Raw genomic sequence first — 19,217 nt, 5'->3', positions numbered from 1 at the left:
TACAAAAGGCGAACTTAATGCCAGAAGGCATTATCTACCAGTTATCATCACAAAATTGAAATATTAACACAGTAGGTATTACGGTTAAAAATTGTATTTACAATTTTTAACTATAAATACGAAAGGAACAATTGCTTGTGCCTTTAAGCATTGAGAACAATTACTTAATACAATTCATAGTATAACTTCACACGTATTATGAGCCTTATACATTCCCGTCGTGATTTATTGCGTTGTTATTTAAATCACGAATGTTGCTCGCACAACAACTCACATGTGTGAATGTAATAGTGCGTGCGTAGAATACTGCGACGATATTTACGCTGCGCTGGCGACAGTGGCGACCTTTGAAAGTGAAACTTGTGACGCAACGACAGAGTGTGCTCTAATAGGGTAGTTAGTGTTTGTCGTTTGTACGCGAAGAGTGTGGGAATGTATGTATAGCAGCGCGAATGCAATGTAATGCGCTCAAGAAATGGTCCATTACGGCAGTCATTAAATTTGGAAATTTAGAGTTCTTGAACGAGTACTTTGTTTCCATGAAGATTCCTGGCCAGTGCTGCTACAGTTTCGGAATAACTACGAGTAAAAGTGTAAAAAGATAGGAAGTGTTCAAAAAATACTGTCAATGATACTGGATGATACTGGATGATTGCATGGGGACCTAGCTACTATTTTTAATGAAAGCGCACATTGATACGATTACTAAATACCGAATGGGCTCTACGGAATACCAGCGCTGGCTTATAGCTAGCATTATTATGCTGAGTTAGATTCATTTCGTATTCGTGATGCGCACTTAATGTTTTATTTGTCTGGTTTCGTTGTCTATGATTGTTACGAACAAATTGCCTTTTATCTTTAAATATCCTGGTACATGTTAAACGCGTTTTATAAATACGTAATACGTTAGTAAAGAAGTATGGCAAGGCTACTTACATTTTTAGTAACGATTCCATCTTCTTCTCCATGGCGAAGATGGAGTCGGAGGTCTGCGCGGTGAGCACCCGGCAGAAGGTGCGCTTGGCGCACTGGTGGTCGCGCCAGTCCGTCTGGCGCACCAGCTGCATGGCGGCCGCCGTCAGCGACGAGCCCCCCGCGGTGCCGTCCAGCTGCTGCAGCTCCTCGGGCATCTCTTCAGACAGAGACCGCCTTTGACGCTTCGTCCTTCTCAAATCCTCGCCGTGATAACTATCCGCCTGGATTAACACGTCGCGCTTTGACCTCTTCACTTCGTCGGGAGACATCACCACGTACACGTTCTCACTCGGCATTTTATAATTGTCATCGTACACTTTCTGTCGGCTGATGAATTTTCTGTCGATGTCGTACGGAGCTCCGGTTAGAGCGCGCTTGTGTTCCTTGTCTAACTCGTCGTAGTCCTCGCTTAAGCCCGCACTTCGCATCAAGTTGCCGTCGAACAGCCTGCCCATGGCTACTGCGCCTATCCCGAGCGCCGCGCCTCCGGCCATCAGGCCTATAGCGGGCAACATTGCCGGAGCTCCAGACGCTACCGCGGCAACACCGATTTTATCCTGAGCGTATCTCTGAGTTTGTAAAGAGTTTGATGGATACAGTCCTAAGTTGTGCGATATCTTATGTGTAGCCTCGACTAAAGGATCAAAGATCGGTTGCGTTACTTTGGCAATAGGATCAGTTATGGGTTTGGTCAGCTGATGGACGGTCTGGGTCGCGGTGTGGAGCGTGTCCTTCATGGAGTCGGTGAACTTCTTCCAGAGGGAAGGTTCCGGAACTCGCTTGATGTAGCTGTAGCTGTAGGGGTAGCGCGGGCTGGTGTGACTGCGGTCGTAGTACGAGAACTTGTTGTACTCGTCCTCGTAGTAGCGGTTGGCGTTGGTAGGGCCTTGAGAGCGCTGCTGGCCGTATCCGTCGATGGGCTCCATGGGATACGGGTGAGCGCTCTTCGGTACATTCGTGGTGTAATATTTCACTTTACGTTCCTTGTTTTCGTAATATTCTGGGTTGTCGCGCGTGACTTTAGCGGGTTGCACGCCTAGATCGGGGTGCGCGTATTGGAGGACGGGATTCCTCACGCTCTCGTCGAAGCCCGGCTTGGCGTTCTTGGGCGTGTACATGGCGGAGTCGGGGTAGCTGACCTCGCCGGGATGCTGCAGCATGCGCCGCTGGATGTGGCTCTCGGCGTACTCGAGGTCGCCGGTGTGCGCGCGGGAGCTCCGCCCGCTAAAGTAGTCGCGTTTCGATTCCTGCTCGTTAATTTGCTTAATATATTCAATGAGTTTCGAGTTGGCGACTTTCGAATTATCGGCTTTAGTGAAAGGACCGTACCCGGATTTCGGATAATAGTTTTCTTTTTTGTGCTTATACGCGAACATAGGGTTGTCGCTGGTCATGTAGGGGCCGATGCTGTCGCTCTCGTCGAACTTGATGTTGTCGTGTTTCGTGAAGGGACCGTCTTTCGGTTCGAAATTGTCGTCTTTGGTAAACGGGCCGAAGTTTTGCGCGGGATCAGCAACAGATACGTCAGGATACACATCGGCCTCCGGTATGGCCTTGGGGGGTGTGTATCCTTCCGGGTACGGTATAAGCTCACCGTTGACAACCCTTGCGTTGCGCCACGTTTTTTTATCGGATTCGTCGTCGGGCATTCTCACGCCCTGTATTTCAGGAATCCCGTCATCACCGAGTGTCAGAATAGACCTGCCGCGTTTGTTGAACTTGTCCAAAACTTTCTTCGTATAAACAGGGTCTGAGCTAATAACAACGGGATCCGGCAATTTGACAGACCGTCCTTCGCCATCAGAAACTTTCGTGCTGACGACTTCGATGTAGACGGGGTTCCTGTCGTTCTTTATAACCGGATTACTGGGATCAAACCTATAGTTCTTAATAGGGCCTCCGTAATCCAAAAAGCTGGTCGATGTGATGTAAACCTTTTTGTTCTCGGTTCTCCGTTCGTTGTCGTACGTGGGGTAGTAGCTGGAGGTCTCCGGGTCCGCCTGCGGCTGCTTGCCGTCCTCCTGGATGTGGGACTCGGGGTAGACGGACACGGGCGACCAGTTGCCATACTCCGCTTTGATGTCGCTGGGTTCCTCGGAGTTTTTACGATTTAAGTAATAATCGAATCCAGCTAGGTCGCTGTTGAGCGTGCCTACGTAGTTGAGCTTTCTTTGGTCTCTGCTTTCGGTGTTGTTTTTGTTTTCCTCAGTGATGTTAGCCTTCATTTCATTTGCGTCCTTAATGGGCAAGGTAGTTGGGGCGATCGTTGTGGTGGCTGGAGTAGTAGACCTATCCTTTTTCTTGACTATAAGTTGAGTCATGTGCCCCGTCCTGGTGCGGACGTTGAGGGTGGTGGTGGTGTCGGGGTTGAGGCTGCGCGAGACCTTCAGCTCGGTGCGCGTGGTGCGCGCGGGCAGCAGCGTGGTGCGGATGACGGTGGTGGTGGTGGTGTTGTCGTCGCCGGCGCGAGCGCAAGCCACCGCCAGGCAGAGCACGGCGCACGTCCGTATTACAGGAATCATCTGGAACAACGGAAACAACGGATAAGATTTACTTAAGTACCTATATCATTTGTTAGTTACGGAATTCATTTTTGTGTATTAAACCTTTCACAGTTTTTCTAAGCGTGATGATAATTATTTTGATTTGCTTAGTTTGGGACTAGGTCGATCTGTGTAAGATTGTATCCATATTTTTTTTTTATAAATAAAACATCGTATAACAGTAGGGTTGATACTACATTACTTCATAAAATCGCTCTGTGACAAGCTGGCAAGGGCTCTTTTATCTAACACGAGTTTGAACTTTAAAATGATAACTTTCATTTCTTTAATATACATATATTAAAGAAATCAAAGTTATCATTTTAAAGTTTTGGAACATTCCAAGAATCTCGACTCTCAGATAGAAAACACGAGCAAAAACCAGGGATGTTACAGAGCTCCGTTTCCGTTTCCGTTAAGTCGGAACTTCCGTTTGGTATTACACATCCGTTTCTGTTCCGGTTCCGTTACTTTTGAAACGGAAGTTATATCGGATGTCAATGCTTAGCGCGGCAGCAGGACATGAGCGGTGTACATCAAAAATAAACAGGTTTATACCAGTCATTCGCTCATAGCCCCGCTTGCCACGTGCTGCAGTAATTAGATGTTCTGGTTTATCCGTGTTTTCGAATTTAAAGTACCTATTCGTATGTGTTGTGCTGTGTAATCTATACCTACTGATAGTACTGACTCGGGCTCCGGTTCTGGTTCCGGTTCCGTTTTCGGTTCCGATTCCGTTTCTGGTTCCGATAAACTAAATTTAAAACATCTGGTTCCGCTTTCGGTTCCGATAAAACCACATCCGTTACATCCCTGGCAAAAACCATAAGACGACAGGTTTTATGCAAGTAACTCAAATTAATGACCTATACATGCGTGCGTGCTAGCTGTTTGTCAATAAATTCATTGATATGACTGCGATTACCTGATGATTAGTTGATTACTATCAATATATAATATTAATGAGCCAATGAGCTTTGATCGCGTTTTCTACACGCATAACACTTAAACCCTCGTAGTGAGTGAAAGTGGCAGGAAACCTATAAACGTATGGTAAGCGGTGTGATTTTCCGAGCGGAATTAATACTAACATTGCGTGAATAATAAACCAACTTGAGTGATGTTTATGTTTGTAAACAAGGACAGTGAAATAATTAAGCTACGAAAGTCAAAACGGTTCTTTTTGATGTATATTGTATTCCGTTTGCATTCGTATTACCGCTCTGTAACTTACACTTTGGGTAAGTAATTTTGCCTGTGAATTACCTTTTTACCTCCAATGAAATGGAACACAAGTTGCTTTTGTTTTGTCTTGTTCGATTTTAAAACGAAGCAAATTCAATTCTATTTTCTAATAAGTAAGTATGTACTCGTATTATTGATCAAATTTGGCCGACTATTTTTCTTGTATGGTGTTAGGCTAGAGGTTCAATAGGGAACATCGAACAAGCGTGGTTATTGGTTAATTGATGAAAGAAAAACTGTGGTTGGTTTATTTAAAAAAGCGGCCAAGTGCGAGTCGGACTCGCCCATGAAGGGTTCCGTATTTAGGCGATTTATGACGTATTAAAAAAAAACTACTTACTAGATCTCGTTCAAACCAATTTTCGGTGGAAGTTTACATGGTAATGTACATCTTGGAGGATATAATCAAACGGAGACGCCATGTCTGTAATTTTCTGTACAAAACAGTCTGCCGATTTTTGCGGGGGAGGGGAACGTCAAATGTATGCGTAACGTAAAAATAGCCATGTCAGATAAACGTCAGTCCATACATTGTGTATGACCGTTGGCCGCCTATTTTCGACAGAGGGGAAAGCCTGTTAATGGCTACTCCGTTTAGTTGTATCCTCCAAGATGTACATCGTATATTTTTTTTAGTTTTATCATTCTCTTATTTTAGAAGTTACAGGGGGGGGGGGGGGGGACACACATTTTACCACTTTGGAAGTGTCTCTCGCGCAAACTATTCAGTTTAGAAAAAAATAATATTAGAAACCTCAATATCATTTTTGAAGACCTATCCATAGATACCCCACACGTATGGGTTTGATGAAAAAAAAAAATTTTGAGTTTCAGTTCGAAGTATGGGGAACCCCAAACACACAATACATCTACTTACCAAGTTTCAACAGTATAGTTCTTATAGTTTCGGAGAAAAGTGGCTGTGACATACGGACGGACAGACAGACGGACAGACGGACAGACAGACAGACATGACGAATCTATAAGGGTTCCGTTTTTTGCCATTTGGCTACGGAACCCTAAAAAGGATGTTAGGAACACTAAGTATTTCAGGTCTCTTAAAAAGAAATTATAGTAGCAATTAACGGCTTTAGTTTTCCAATAGGAGATATTTATATTATTTCTGTGTATATTCTTACTAAGTCAACCCAATATTTAAAGACGATTTGAACTTTCAAATTGAGGTCAGTTTGATGATATTGACGGCCTATTTGATGATGTTGACGTCCAATTTGATGATGTTTACATCACTCCTAGCGCATTGTGCTTTATTGATGTGAGCGAGTAATAAAATATCAAATACCAGTTGCCGCCGGGCGTTGCGCCGGCGCCGGCGCACATCAAAGCGAGCGGAGAAAAGAAACGCGGCGGAAAACGGATGAGTCAGCGAGCGGGAAACTCCGACTAGCCGAGACAGTGAAACGAAAAAGAAAATGCGGCTGTGCGTCTCCAAACACGGTTCATGACTTTGGTTTACTCTGTGGCACCGAAACGAATGTCATGACACGTTGAACATAGTGACAACAAATATCTTGTGTTTAATACATATAGTAGCGTATATTAAAAGGCGAAGTGTGAAAGATTTCCTATAAATATTTAGCCTGTGCCGGCAGTAGGTATACCTAATATATTTTTATTTACATGAAAATGATAATGTTACACGTCACACATAAGAAAATTTGTTAATTTTTGAAATTTTAGTGGACGCCCGAAAGTTTTGCATATTTTTTTTATAATAATAAAAATAAATCTTTACAAAACTTGAAATAAATAAATCAATCGCTTCTTAAATCAATCTGTGAGTCAAAAGGATCAACTCTGCGACAGGAAAATTCATCATCATATTATGCATATACATACTACGTACATCGCATTTTTTGTCGTGTACAAACGGCTACTGAGTTTTCTACTTACAAAATTTTATCATAATCATAATCATAATCGTGTTTATACGGATCGGTTTAAGGTAAACATTCGGAAGTGAATTACTTTCGGTACTGGGCGCCCCGTTTTCAGTACAAAATGAACACACATATGTACGTGTGTTCTTGGCAGTGAATGCGTTAAAGCGTGAAAGGTATCGCATTCATGATATCAGTCAGTGTAATTATGAATTTAATCACCAAATTGTCCTCCGCCCCGCCTTGGACATCAGTCGCGCTCCGATAATTTCTTTTATCCGACGGCGATGACATACAAAACGTGTGGATTTACATAATAATAGTCTATTACTGACAATGATAGACCATGAAAGCTATTCTTTGTTCTCAAACGTGACAAAATATGTGTAAATGGCTGTTATGCAACTAAATGTGGTAACATACAACTATGATCCTGAGTTGGAAAACTAACATATAAGTTACGTAGGTACAGGTAATGTCTGAGATGTAAGTATATCTGCAAGAAGGGACAGGATACGAACTTTATTCTTCAGAGCCTAACCAGGACGCGTAGATAATTTTTCCCCTCGGGAAACTGTATTCTTTTCTTGGATTCTATTCCTATGCGAAAACGTACCCATGTATTAGAGATAAAATGTTAAACAATCTTTTTTTTTAAACAGAGGACATCTTAGTACCTAAATACTATTATCCTTTTACATTACATACATTATGAGCTAGGTGCTAGGTAGGTACCTAGCTTAATTAGGTAATTTGCAGTGAAGACTGTATTAGTAATAAGTAGGTACAAATGAAAACTTGCATTACATGGTAGGACACTGAAATGTAATCCGATACGCGCTACAGTCTGTTTCCCGTCAAACACCTGTATAGGGGACACACATTTAAAAAAAACTCTTATTTACAGAGTAATTGAGATAAAAGGCAAAAGGCGTGATGGCCAAATCCTCCGTCTCCCTTGAGGTATCCTCTTAATATTAAAATGTGAACTGCCATGAAACCCTGCAATTTTGATTAACGCTCTTTGACCTGCCTATACATATACATATAGATAAATACATGAGAACGGACTCTTCTTAATGGATAGTAAAAACCTGTCATTGTTTCTCGTTTTCTTTAACTTTCCTATAGGACACTTATCTAATGAACAAGAGTTACATGAACTAACTGTATTGTCGCTTTTCTAGAAAGTTGCCCTTTAACCGACTGTCGAGAGCGGGTAATGTGTTCATTGTGCGTCGGTAACTGGAGCGATCAGTGATAAGTAATCAACTACACAGTGTTGAACATGTCATACCGACATCGCATGATAAGAAGGGGCTATCTACGGCGAGCTGCAAAATTGCATGGACACATTATGCATTTTTCATGGCGCTTGAGCGTAATGGTTAGATACCTAACGTAAAATATATATATTGGCTAACAAACTGTTTCGTAGTTTGGCGAAGTTCTGTAGTAAGTAGTTATCCAAGTAGGTGTATTTTATTTCTTAGCAATAAATTGAAAAAAGGATACCGTTGAACCTTAACGAATAATCATCAAATGATACCCGCGTTTCCCAGACCCTTCGCATGTTTCCAAGTCCCAAGATGCAGACAGAAAATCAACAATGAGAAATAATTAATCAAATTCATAATTACTGTCTACTTATGTCAACCTCGTTCGCCGATAGAAACGCCATCATTGTCAATATGTCATAATAGAGATGACATTACGATCATCTTTACATCATTCTCGCGCTTTCCGCGTTTCATGGCATTGTGTCACTCTCCCACGGTCTCTATTGGAAACTGTTCCATATCGCTAGTGAGAAATAATAATTCACGTAGTCATCTATCAGTCTGAAGAACTTATGCTCTTTCGTTTTGGAACAGTTCTTATTGTTTAAAGCAAACGACGTATTGCTATAATTCCTTCATACACACTTACGATACTTCATTAATTTCATTATGGATAGTACCACTGTTATCAGAAACAAAAAAAAGAACCTTTTTAACCAAAAAATAGCGTGTAAACCTTGTCACCATCGCTGAAATGATGACCACGCCACGACCACTCTGTCAAAAGCGAAACGACAAACATTTTATCACCATAAGGTTTTAATATGGTTAAGTACATGTTTTTTTTACTACGGCGTTTTAAGTTCTAACATTGTTGTTGTTTTTCAAACTCGAGCATTCACAATAATAAGTGCCATGAAGGTGCCATGATTGTGCGGGTGAAGTTATGACTCTTTATGACACCTAAAATCGATGAAGGTATTTAAATTAATATTGAAGGAAAATAATAAATTATATATAACTCAGTACCTATCCGCTGCAACGGTGTCAGCTGCAAGACATTACGCGCGTTAAGAAACCATTTCATGCTAAATTGTTTATACTTTCTAGAGAAATCACCGGCCGGCTCCGTTCAGAAAACTGTGTGTTCTGCCATCAGCAGTGCTATCAAGTATTGATGCATATTTCTGTTATATATGTTCAATTTCATGGGATCTTTGCAGAATGACTCAAGAGAAACAATTAAACAAGAAGATTAGAATCTCAATGCATTAAAGTTAGGTACATTTGCAGATAGGTACGTGAAAATCCACTTTGAAATGCAATGTACAGCCGTTATCAGATAAATCGGATCGGCCAAGGTGCTCAAATATATCTGAACACGCAGTTTAACGTCAATAGAGGAGTTCAGATATTTGGGACCACGTTGGCCGCTACGATATATCTGATGGCGACTGTAAGTCTGAAGGTGAAAACTTAACTTTTATTGAGTATCTATTGAAAAATTTAATGATATCGCCCAACCTATATACAGTGAAACCTGGATAAGTGAGACTTCAAGGGACGAGCAGATTTGTCTCACTTAAAGAGGTATTCCACTTACCCAGGCTCTCAGTTAGCCAGGTACAAATAAATTTCTGTCTCATTTACAGAGGGTCCCATTAATAGAGGTGAGAATAGAGGATATATTTCAGTTATAGGGGTGGTTAATAAGGTATTTTGTAATTATCTTTAAAAATAAATAAGGTAAAATAATCATTGTCCCTGAAATATTTGTTAAGTCTGTTTAAATATTTCTTTGAATTTATTTTGAATGATTCTCCAAAGGATAGATTTTTTTCAATTAAATTTGATACGGATGGATACGGATTTCATTGCGTCTTAGAAATCTATTAAATGAAAATTTGTTTATTCGTGTTACTTATCAATATTTCAGCTTTCGTTTGGATAGTTTTAACTACATAAAGTAACTAAATGAAACTTGAAGTCGTTTAGACACAATTAAGCAAATGCGGAATTTGTGGATAGACTAAGAGTTAGTAAGAATACGGAAATTGATCAATAAAGTCCAAGTTAGAGAGGTCATAGATTGACGTTATCTCAGATACAGAGGTCAATTCCTATAAAATTAAAAAAAAACAATTAGGAAAATGTAATCTTATAAATATAGTCTCAGTAAAAGAGGTAAAATACACTGTCTCAATTATGGAGGTAAAGGGACTATAAAATCACAACTGTTTAATACAAAACATATAGAGTGTAAACTTAGCTTAAGTATTTTTATTATATAGCAACACATTTGTAGTTGCCTTAAAAATGTATATGGCAACTCTCTCTCTTCCTTCTCGATCCGAACTAACCGGCACGTCCCGCGATCACTGTATTTTTATTTAATTCAAAACTTCAATAAAAGTTAATTAAAACATAAAAGCGCATTTTGTATTCTCCATGCGCAAGTGGTCCTTCTAAGGAAAAGTATCAGTGTACGATGTTTCGTCGAAATAGTGTTCGCGGCAAGTGTGTGCGCGAGCTGGCTGGCCGTCTATACCGGCTGGTATCTCGTCGTGGCAGTGCCTAGGCTGGCGCTGCTGGCCTGCAACTTCGTTCTATCTATAATAGAACGAAAATCATACACGGATTGAAGAAAAGAGCATCATCAAAAACCGCAAGTAATTCGGTTTATGTCGAATTTTTCGACCACCGGCATTCCTCATTTTTCAATATAAAGTGAAGTTGGCGCGGACCGCAGCCATCTTGCGGAACTTCGCAGCGGTTTTTGACATTTTGTGTCATCTGTCACGTTCATGTCACATTTGACATTGACGTTCAAATAAAAATCAAAACAAACTGCAATCGTGTCTCTGTGCCTTCGTTTAAAAGTGTTTGTGCCTTCGTTTGTCATAAATACAGGTTAATATGTCTACCGAAATGGAGAAATTAAAAAAGTTACGTGTTATACGCTCACAGTGCAAAGGAACCATTACAAGAATCGACAGTTTTGTCAAGGATCCCGTAGCTTTGGCAGCCGCCAGCGCCGATATATTAGAGGCGCGTAAAGAGAAGCTTATTTCCACCTTAAAAGATTACGAAAAGGTGCAAATGGACATCCTAAGCATTGATGAAGGCGACGGTGAACAGGTGGGAGATATTGAAGAGAAATACTATTCCATATTAGCAAAAATAAATAGCTCTCTTAAAATGTTAAATACAAAAGTGACTTCGGAGTGCCACAACGCATCCACATGTAAGTTACCCACAATTGAAATACCCTTTTATGACGGAAAGGATTTCACTAAATTTAAACCCTTTTTCGACTTATTTACTGCTGTCATTGATCGGAATACCTCGCTGTCTGATGTGCAAAAGCTTTTTTATTTGAGAAAGTACCTACAGGACGATGCGTTGGCGGTTATTCTGAATTTGCCGTTGGTAAATGAGTCATATAAAGAAGCAATACAATTATTAAAAAAGAGATTTGACAATAAGGCTAGATTAGTTGCAAATCATATAGGTATATTGTTAGATATTTCTAATATACAAAAGGGCACAGCGGCTTCCATACGAACATTTGTTTCACAAATAAATCAACAGATGCATGCATTAAAAAATCTAGATGAACCCGTTGATAAATGGGACATGCTTTTGATATCAATTTTGACTCGAAAGTTAGATCAATTCACAAACCGGGCATACCAATTAGACCGGGACTCAGACACCATGCCTACGATGGCTGGTTTCATTGAATATTTAGAAAAGCGTGCTATAGCGCTCGAAGATAGTCATCAAAATAAACATAGTACCTACTATGATGGTGCTAACAAACATGTTAATAATAAAAGTACTTGCTATGAAGGTACTCACAAATCAATACCTAAGGTTACAAATGTGGTATCGAAGTCGTTGCCGCCCTGTAGGTATTGTGATAATAAAGACCATCAGATATATAACTGTCCTATATTTAAAATTTTGCCTATCGCTCAGAGGCAATCTTATGTAAATGAAAAGCACATGTGTAATGTATGCCTTAATAACCATGATGGTAAATGTAAATTTACTTTTAAATGTAAAATGTGTAAACAGGGCCACAACACATTGCTGCATCAGGAGCGCAATGTGAATGTGGACAAGCCCAGGACAAATAATGATGACAGTCAGCAGCCACTATCATCCGATGCTGGTGAGTTTGACATTGCTGTTAATACTATTTTAAATTGTGTGTCCGATAGTGGTGTTTTGCTGCCAACCATAAAGGTCAAATTAATAACTAAAAATAATGAAGAGGTGACATGCAAGGCATTACTGGATACTGCATCTCAAGGCAGTTTTATACGTTCAGATTTAGTAAGCAGGCTTGGCTTAAAACCGATGATGGAACCAAACAATATTATTGGTTTCCGTAAACAACTATGTAAAGTGAATGAGTATGTAATTTTGACTCTTCAGTCTTGTAAAAATAATGTTAAAATAATATTAAAATGTCATATTAGTGATGAAATTACTTCCAAACTGCCTCAAAGAACATTAGATGTATCTAAATATCATATCCCAAAAAATATAACTTTAGCTGATGACACATTTTACATTACAAATGATATCCCTCTGTTGCTTGCAGCAAACATCTATTTTGCTATATTGTTGCAGGGCTGCATTAAAACTGAAAATGGACCGGTATTTCAGAATACCATGTTAGGATATGTTGTCGGAGGAAGTATCCCCGAGCAAGGTACTACATGTAATATTGTAACAAATTTAATTAATATATCTGATGGTGAAAAATTGGAAAATGTAATGGAGCAATTTTGGCTCTCTGAAAAGCTTCCTGAAGTGGAAAAATCTACAAATGATGAGTTTATTCAAGCTGAAAAAATATTTCAGGACTCTGTATCACTAAAAGACAATATATTTTATGTTGATATGCCATTAGCTTTCCCCATGGAAGAGTTAGGCCTAGGTGACTCATTTTCTGTTGCCTATAATAGATTCATAATGTTAGAAAAAAGGTTACAAAAAGATCCTTTGTTATTTGAACAATATAAAAAATTTATTGACCTATATCTGGAATTAGGACATGCAAAGATAGTTGATATTGAGGGTTATGATTTAAATGGTCCTGTGTTTTTTCTAGGACACCACTGCGTGTTCAATCCTTCCAGTCGAACCTCACCTCATCGTGTGGTCTTTGATGGATCAATGAGATCTAGAAATGGGACATCGCTGAATCAAGTCATGCTGAACGGACCTGTTGTACAGAGTGAGCTCTTTGATATCCTTATTTTATTCAGGACTTATCCCTTTATTTTAACTTGTGACATTAAAAAAATGTTTCGCAATGTTTTTATTAATGAACATCAACGCGGACTTCAAAACATATTATGGCGCGAATCGCCCAAAGACCCTATCAACTGCTTGCAGCTTCAAACTGTTACGTACGGTTTAAAATCGAGTACATTTTTAGCTACAAGAGCTCTAAATGAGCTAGCAAATATGCATAAGGATCAATTTCCTTTGGCCGCTCAGGCTATTTATAAAAATACATTTGTTGATGATGTGTTGACTGGCGCTGATGATGTAGAGACACTTCAAGAGCTGAAAAGGCAAATTGTAGAGCTTCTGGAGTTAGGTAGTTTCTCATTACATAAATGGTGCTCGAACCACGCTCCAATTTTAAGCGATATACCAGTTGAGCACAGACAAATTGATAGTGTAGAGATAGGTCAAAACGACACCGTGAAGACATTAGGTCTCACACTCGAAATAAACTCAGATAAATTGAGTTTCTCTTGTCCTGCACTTGATGAGGCAACAATACTGAATACAAAAAGAAAAATTCTCAGCTATATAGGGAAAATGTTTGACCCACTTGGTTTAATTGGCCCCGTAATTGTGGTGGCCAAACTATTCATGCAAGAACTCCATAGCTCTATGCGTAAAGATTGGGACTCTACAATCCCAAATGAAAAGTTCCTATACTGGTCAAACTTTTTAAATAATTTAAAACAAATGGGTCAAATTAAAATAGATAGATGTGTAAATTTTAAATTAGTATCACGTGTAGAGCTAGTAGGGTATGCCGATGCATCTCTTAAAGCTTTCGGGAGCTGTCTCTATCTAAGAGTTTTTATGACTGATGGCTCGGTTCAAGTGAACTTGTTGTGTTCCAAATCCCGTGTGTCCCCACTTTCTAAATCTCACACCATACCTCAATTGGAGCTTTCTGCTGCTCTACTTTTAGCGCAATTGGCAAGTAGAGTCAGTAAGATTTTAAAAGATAGAGTTCCTCATAAAATGTATCTTTATAGTGATTCCCAAATCGTATTGTGGTGGATCAAAACAGAGGCAGTAAAAAGTACTATATATGTAAAAAATAGAGTCAAACAAATAGTAGAGCTTACTGAAAACTCACAATGGCTGTATGTTAGGTCAAAAGATAATCCTGCTGACTTATTATCAAGGGGAGTCGAACCACATAAGCTGCAGGAGTGTGATTTATGGTGGCATGGTTCGCCAAGTCTTTGTGATGTAAATTATACACATACAAACTTAGAAGAATTTAATTATGACGATATCATGACACATGTAGACTCGCATGGTGCTTCATTGAATGCGTCTTCTAACGATGTAGAGGGAATTTTGTGCCATACCACAAATGTAGAGCCTCTAGATTTATTAAAAAATTATTCTAACTTGAATAAACTTCAAAGAGTAATAGGCTTTATTTATAGATTTTACAATAACTGCTTGAACAAAGACAACAAAATAACAAGTAGAAATTTAACTTCTAGGGAATTGCGTGACTCTATGTTGAAGATAGTACGTTGTACACAGGCAGAGCATTTTAGTAAAGAATTAGTACTGCTCTCAAAAAATAAGCCTGTGACAATTAGTGATCAATTAGCATTTCTAGATAAAAACGGTGTAATTAGAGCCGTGGGGAGACTGCAAAATGCAGAGAACCTGTCTTATGACAAGCGGCATCCGACTATACTTCCAAAAAACTCCTTTATTACCGATCTCATTATAGAACGAGAGCACTTAAGACTTATGCATGCAGGCGCTAGGCTAGTATTAGGCTCTCTATCTCAGAGACATCATCTTGTGAATGGTATACGAGAGGTAAAAAAGGTGGTGCATAAATGTATAAAATGTATACGTATGAAAGCTGAAGCAGCAAAGCAGTTGATGGGAGATCTTCCTAAAGAAAGAATCACTCAGAGCAGGCCCTTTCAGCATGTAGGAATTGATTTCTGCGGTCCGTTTAACGTAAAGGTTTCTCGCATTAGAAAACCTATTATTACAAAAGGCTACATCGCGCTTTTTGTTTGCTTTGCTGTAAAAGCGATACACTTAGAACTTGTTTCTGATCTCACGACTGAAACTTTCTTAGCATGTCTTAAACGATTTATTTCTCGGCGTGGCATGCCCACAAACATATTTTGTGACAATGCAAAAACCTTCAAAGGTGCTTCTAATACATTAAAAGACTTGTATGACCTATTTTCCTCCAAAGATTGTAGAGACTCTGTCAACAAATATTGCTCAAATAACTATATAACTTTTAATTGGATACCGAGTTATTCTCCAACGTTTGGAGGAATTTGGGAAAGTGGCGTCAAAAGTGTAAAACACCACTTTAAAAGAATAGTAGGCAATCTATGTTTGACCTACGAACAACTAAACACTGTAATCATAGAGATTGAAGGCATTTTGAACAGTAGACCTATACTATCTGCTATTTCTAATGATTGTGATTATATAACTCCTGGACACTTCATTTGTGGCGCAGCCTTGACTGCTTATCCTGAAATAGATCTCACTGAAACCTCAGTAAATCGGGTTCCATTTTGGAAAATGTGCACTAAGCTTAAGCAAGACTTTTGGAAAACTTGGTCTCAAAGTTATTTGACCCAGCTACAAAGCCGCCCCAAATGGAAATACCAGCAAACTAATTTAAAGGAAGGTGATTTGGTAATTGTAAAGAATATGAACACCTCTCCATTAAATTGGCCAATGGCTCGTATAGTAAAAACGTTCCCTGGTAGGGACGGATTAGTAAGGGTAGCTGATGTTAAGATTAATAATAAGATATTTCGTAGAGCCATAACTAAATTATGTCCTTTACCTGTAATGTAGTATTAATAACTTGCCTTATGTTTAGGTTTCTATTGGCGGGTCCACTCTTTACCTGTATGTAATATTGCCTGGCCCCAACTATGTTTAATACAAAACATATAGAGTGTAAACTTAGCTTAAGTATTTTTATTATATAGCAACACATTTGTAGTTGCCTTAAAAATGTATATGGCAACTCTCTCTCTTCCTTCTCGATCCGAACTAACCGGCACGTCCCGCGATCACTGTATTTTTATTTAATTCAAAACTTCAATAAAAGTTAATTAAAACATAAAAGCGCATTTTGTATTCTCCAACAACAATTAATCCCAGTTATTAACAGAGGTTATTAACAGTTACTAACAGAGGTAATTCAGTGCTAAAACGTCGGGACCGACCGCACCATGAGTCCCAGCTATAGAGGTTTCTCACTTATTCAGGTCCCATTTAACCAGGTTTCACTGTAATTATTAAAATTATGAGAGGCCATTTACCGAATTAACCATATGTGATTTGAAAGATATGGTTTTCTCAAACATGATCTGTTTAACATTAAGTTAAGTAATAATAATAACTATAGTTCCGCCTCGCTCGCACACCGGACGCTTTCCCGGGCTCGTTACAATTATCTGCCATCTGTGTGCATGTGGTTAATTATATCAACACATTCCAAGCTACCATGCTCCGGCGATTAAGTCTCAAGAACCAGTTTATATACAGTCTCTGATTACACATCAGAAGGTACGTAGCTCGGGTTCAAGATACAGCGGTTTTCTGAGATATAGAGTCGCCTGCTCTCGCGCAGACGAGGATAACTTGACCATGTTCAAGAGGATGGCCGAGCCATGAAAGTGAAACCAGTGACTCTGCTAACTCTTGTATGTTAAACATGTAATTACGATCGCTATCGTCGAGTAAATATAGTACAGCTATAAAATATATTACACGTAACAAGCGATGCTAAAAATATCACGCTCTAACGCCTCGGATAATTGTGTGTAGGTAATTGGCCAATAATCTCGTTAAATTCGCGGCTACGTAAATAATTATATCACACAGGTTAATATGAAAGAAGGACCCCATTTTTGCGCAAAATAATAAGTGTCGAATTAGAAAATTAGGCTTCGTAGCGGTTTACTTTTGACATGTCCACGGAAGGTACGTGAACCTTGGTAAGTATGACCCTAAAATGAGTTTGGATAATTGATTAAAAGTATCAATCTGTGTTCGTTTCTGGCGGTGGTAATGTAGCAGCCAAACTAGGCGGATGATAGGCGTTTGACCAAGTTCACGGCCACGCCAGATCAAGTTCGAGGGCTTCCTAGAAAATCTCTGTGACGGGTTCCATCCGTTCCGAGTTCCATCGTTGTCACTACAGTTACCTACTGTTAATTGTAATCGTTCGAAGACCTTACTGCAACGAAATGAGGTCCCTCAATGTTCATTTAATCGCGTTGTGCAACGTTCAACCTGTAAACGGATATAAATATGCTCGATCTATTAATATTTGGATGGACTTGACCTCGAATTAGGTCCGAGGCAAGATAGAGGAGAGTCGGTTATTATAACCTACCATTTTTACTTTAAAAAACGTTATGGATATTTTGTGTTTGGAGGTAGTTACAAATGTGTTTGACTTTGCATAATAATAATTTATATTATAAAAGTTCAGTATCTTGGCTACATTCATTATAAAAATGAGCATTCTGGATTAAATTAACATAGTCAAAAAAGCACTGCCATCGGTATGATGTAGACGACTTGGCTAAATGGTTAAATCGTACCACCCATATTAAAATTGTATCTACGAGTATAAAACGTTTTGCAAGTTTATTGCATACCTATTTTAGGTTAAATAACACATCTTTTTTTACCAGAATCGGAAATCATACTTTACGACTCATAAATACTTGGTCATTTAAATCGTACCTATGTCAGTATGTTATAGTACAATTTAAAAAACTGGCAATTTTTTTGAAATAAACATTAAGTATAAAAATATACTTAAGCATCATTTTTTTACAACTTTTAACACCTGCGCAATAAACCCGTTCATGATTCTAGTTAAACACTGCGTATTTTTAACTTATCTAGATGAAAAGTTATGGTGTTACAAACACACATTAAAGTTAAATCCAGTCAGATAAAAAATAAGCGTTCTTGGCGCCAAGGGTAAGACTTCTTATGGCGCCTTTAAGGGTTCTTAGCGTTCAAAGGGTTAAGGGAAAGGTAAATCCAATAGGTATTTATTTATGCACTGTGCACAAAAAGTCGACACGGCCCGAACTGTCCGCGCGAGATTTACGTTATGCCATTCGGTCTGCCGAACGCCTTATGCATTATTCGGCGGTAAGTAGTTCGCAATCGACGCGGCGCTGGCGCAGGCATTATTCCACGCCACGCATATAATATATGCGCGGTGGTGTTCAGTAGCTTACCGAGTGTAGGTTATACAACCTTCAGAGGGAAGAGCATAATTATGTAGCCGAGATTAGGGTAAAGTCAACACGATCCGCTCTCCATCAACTGTGGATCCGAGATTTAGGCTGCCTTTCCACTGTTGCAGAGACGAGCGGAGATAATAGGAATCAACCAATAGCATTCGTTGTAATCTCCGCTCTGCTGGATTACAACCAATGCTATTAATAGACTTTCGAGTTACGCTCCATAAAGACTCGAAAGAAAGAGTCGAAAGTACTTAGTTAAGTTAACAATATAAACTTTAGTGTTTAAGATGAGTTTCCAAAACTGAAGTCGTGTTCTTCTTTTTTACTTGTACGAGTCCTAATTGTAATTTTATTACGAGTACATACGTATAGGCACTATTGAATCTAAATTAAAACTTCTTAGCAATTACTCGAGCTCCCGAACTGTTATTAGCTAGAGCGTAAGGGTAACATTCCATTTCTGACCGCAGCTGCATTACTGGTACTGAACGCGTCGCTGTTACTGTCAATTTCCATAGTAAAATGAACAGTAGTGCAGCTGCGGTTGGAAATGGACTGTCACCTTAACTGCCCAATTCGAATTTTAAGATACGTCAATTAATAGATCTAGAAACGATATGGATTAGATGTGTCAGTGTCAAAAGTGATGTTCTTGTTTGAAGAAACGTCACATTTCACACTGACATATGTAATCCATATCGTTTCTAGATCTAT

General features: G+C 39.2%; 2 protein-coding genes across 4 annotated transcripts in view; one reads left to right on the top strand and one right to left on the bottom strand.

The window, feature by feature from the left end:
• Positions 1 to 19,217, bottom strand: part of LOC134653544 (uncharacterized) — a 39,423-nt gene that overhangs the window by 9,407 nt on the left and 10,799 nt on the right. The window contains exon 2 of the mRNA XM_063508924.1: positions 940 to 3,500. Coding sequence (XP_063364994.1) covers positions 940 to 3,500 — 2,561 coding nt within the window. The remainder of the gene's footprint in view (positions 1 to 939; positions 3,501 to 19,217) is intronic.
• LOC134653538 (uncharacterized) lies at positions 10,811 to 13,990 on the top strand. Of its 3 annotated transcripts, XM_063508915.1 has the most exons (3): positions 10,811 to 11,085; positions 12,028 to 12,124; positions 12,589 to 13,990. In XM_063508915.1, exons 1-3 carry the CDS (start codon positions 10,864 to 10,866, stop codon positions 12,597 to 12,599), a joined length of 330 nt encoding a protein of 109 aa, XP_063364985.1. In that variant the 5' UTR covers positions 10,811 to 10,863; the 3' UTR covers positions 12,600 to 13,990. The 3 variants fall into 3 exon arrangements, with proteins under 3 accessions (XP_063364985.1, XP_063364983.1, XP_063364984.1); XM_063508913.1 differs by having other exon boundaries at positions 10,811 to 12,124; XM_063508914.1 differs by lacking the exon at positions 12,589 to 13,990 and having other exon boundaries at positions 10,811 to 11,191; positions 12,028 to 12,573.

The sequence above is a fragment of the Cydia amplana genome, chromosome 13, assembly GCF_948474715.1.
Source record: "Cydia amplana chromosome 13, ilCydAmpl1.1, whole genome shotgun sequence".
Classification (NCBI taxonomy): Eukaryota; Metazoa; Arthropoda; class Insecta; order Lepidoptera; family Tortricidae; genus Cydia; species Cydia amplana.
The sequence above is the reverse complement of the archived record's forward strand: the minus strand, read 5'-3'. Positions and strand labels throughout refer to the sequence as shown.

Bases quoted from the DNA above. Each gene is read 5' to 3' on its own strand.
- LOC134653538 (XM_063508913.1), top strand. From the start codon at position 10,864: ATGTCTACCGAAATGGAGAAATTAAAAAAGTTACGTGTTATACGCTCA.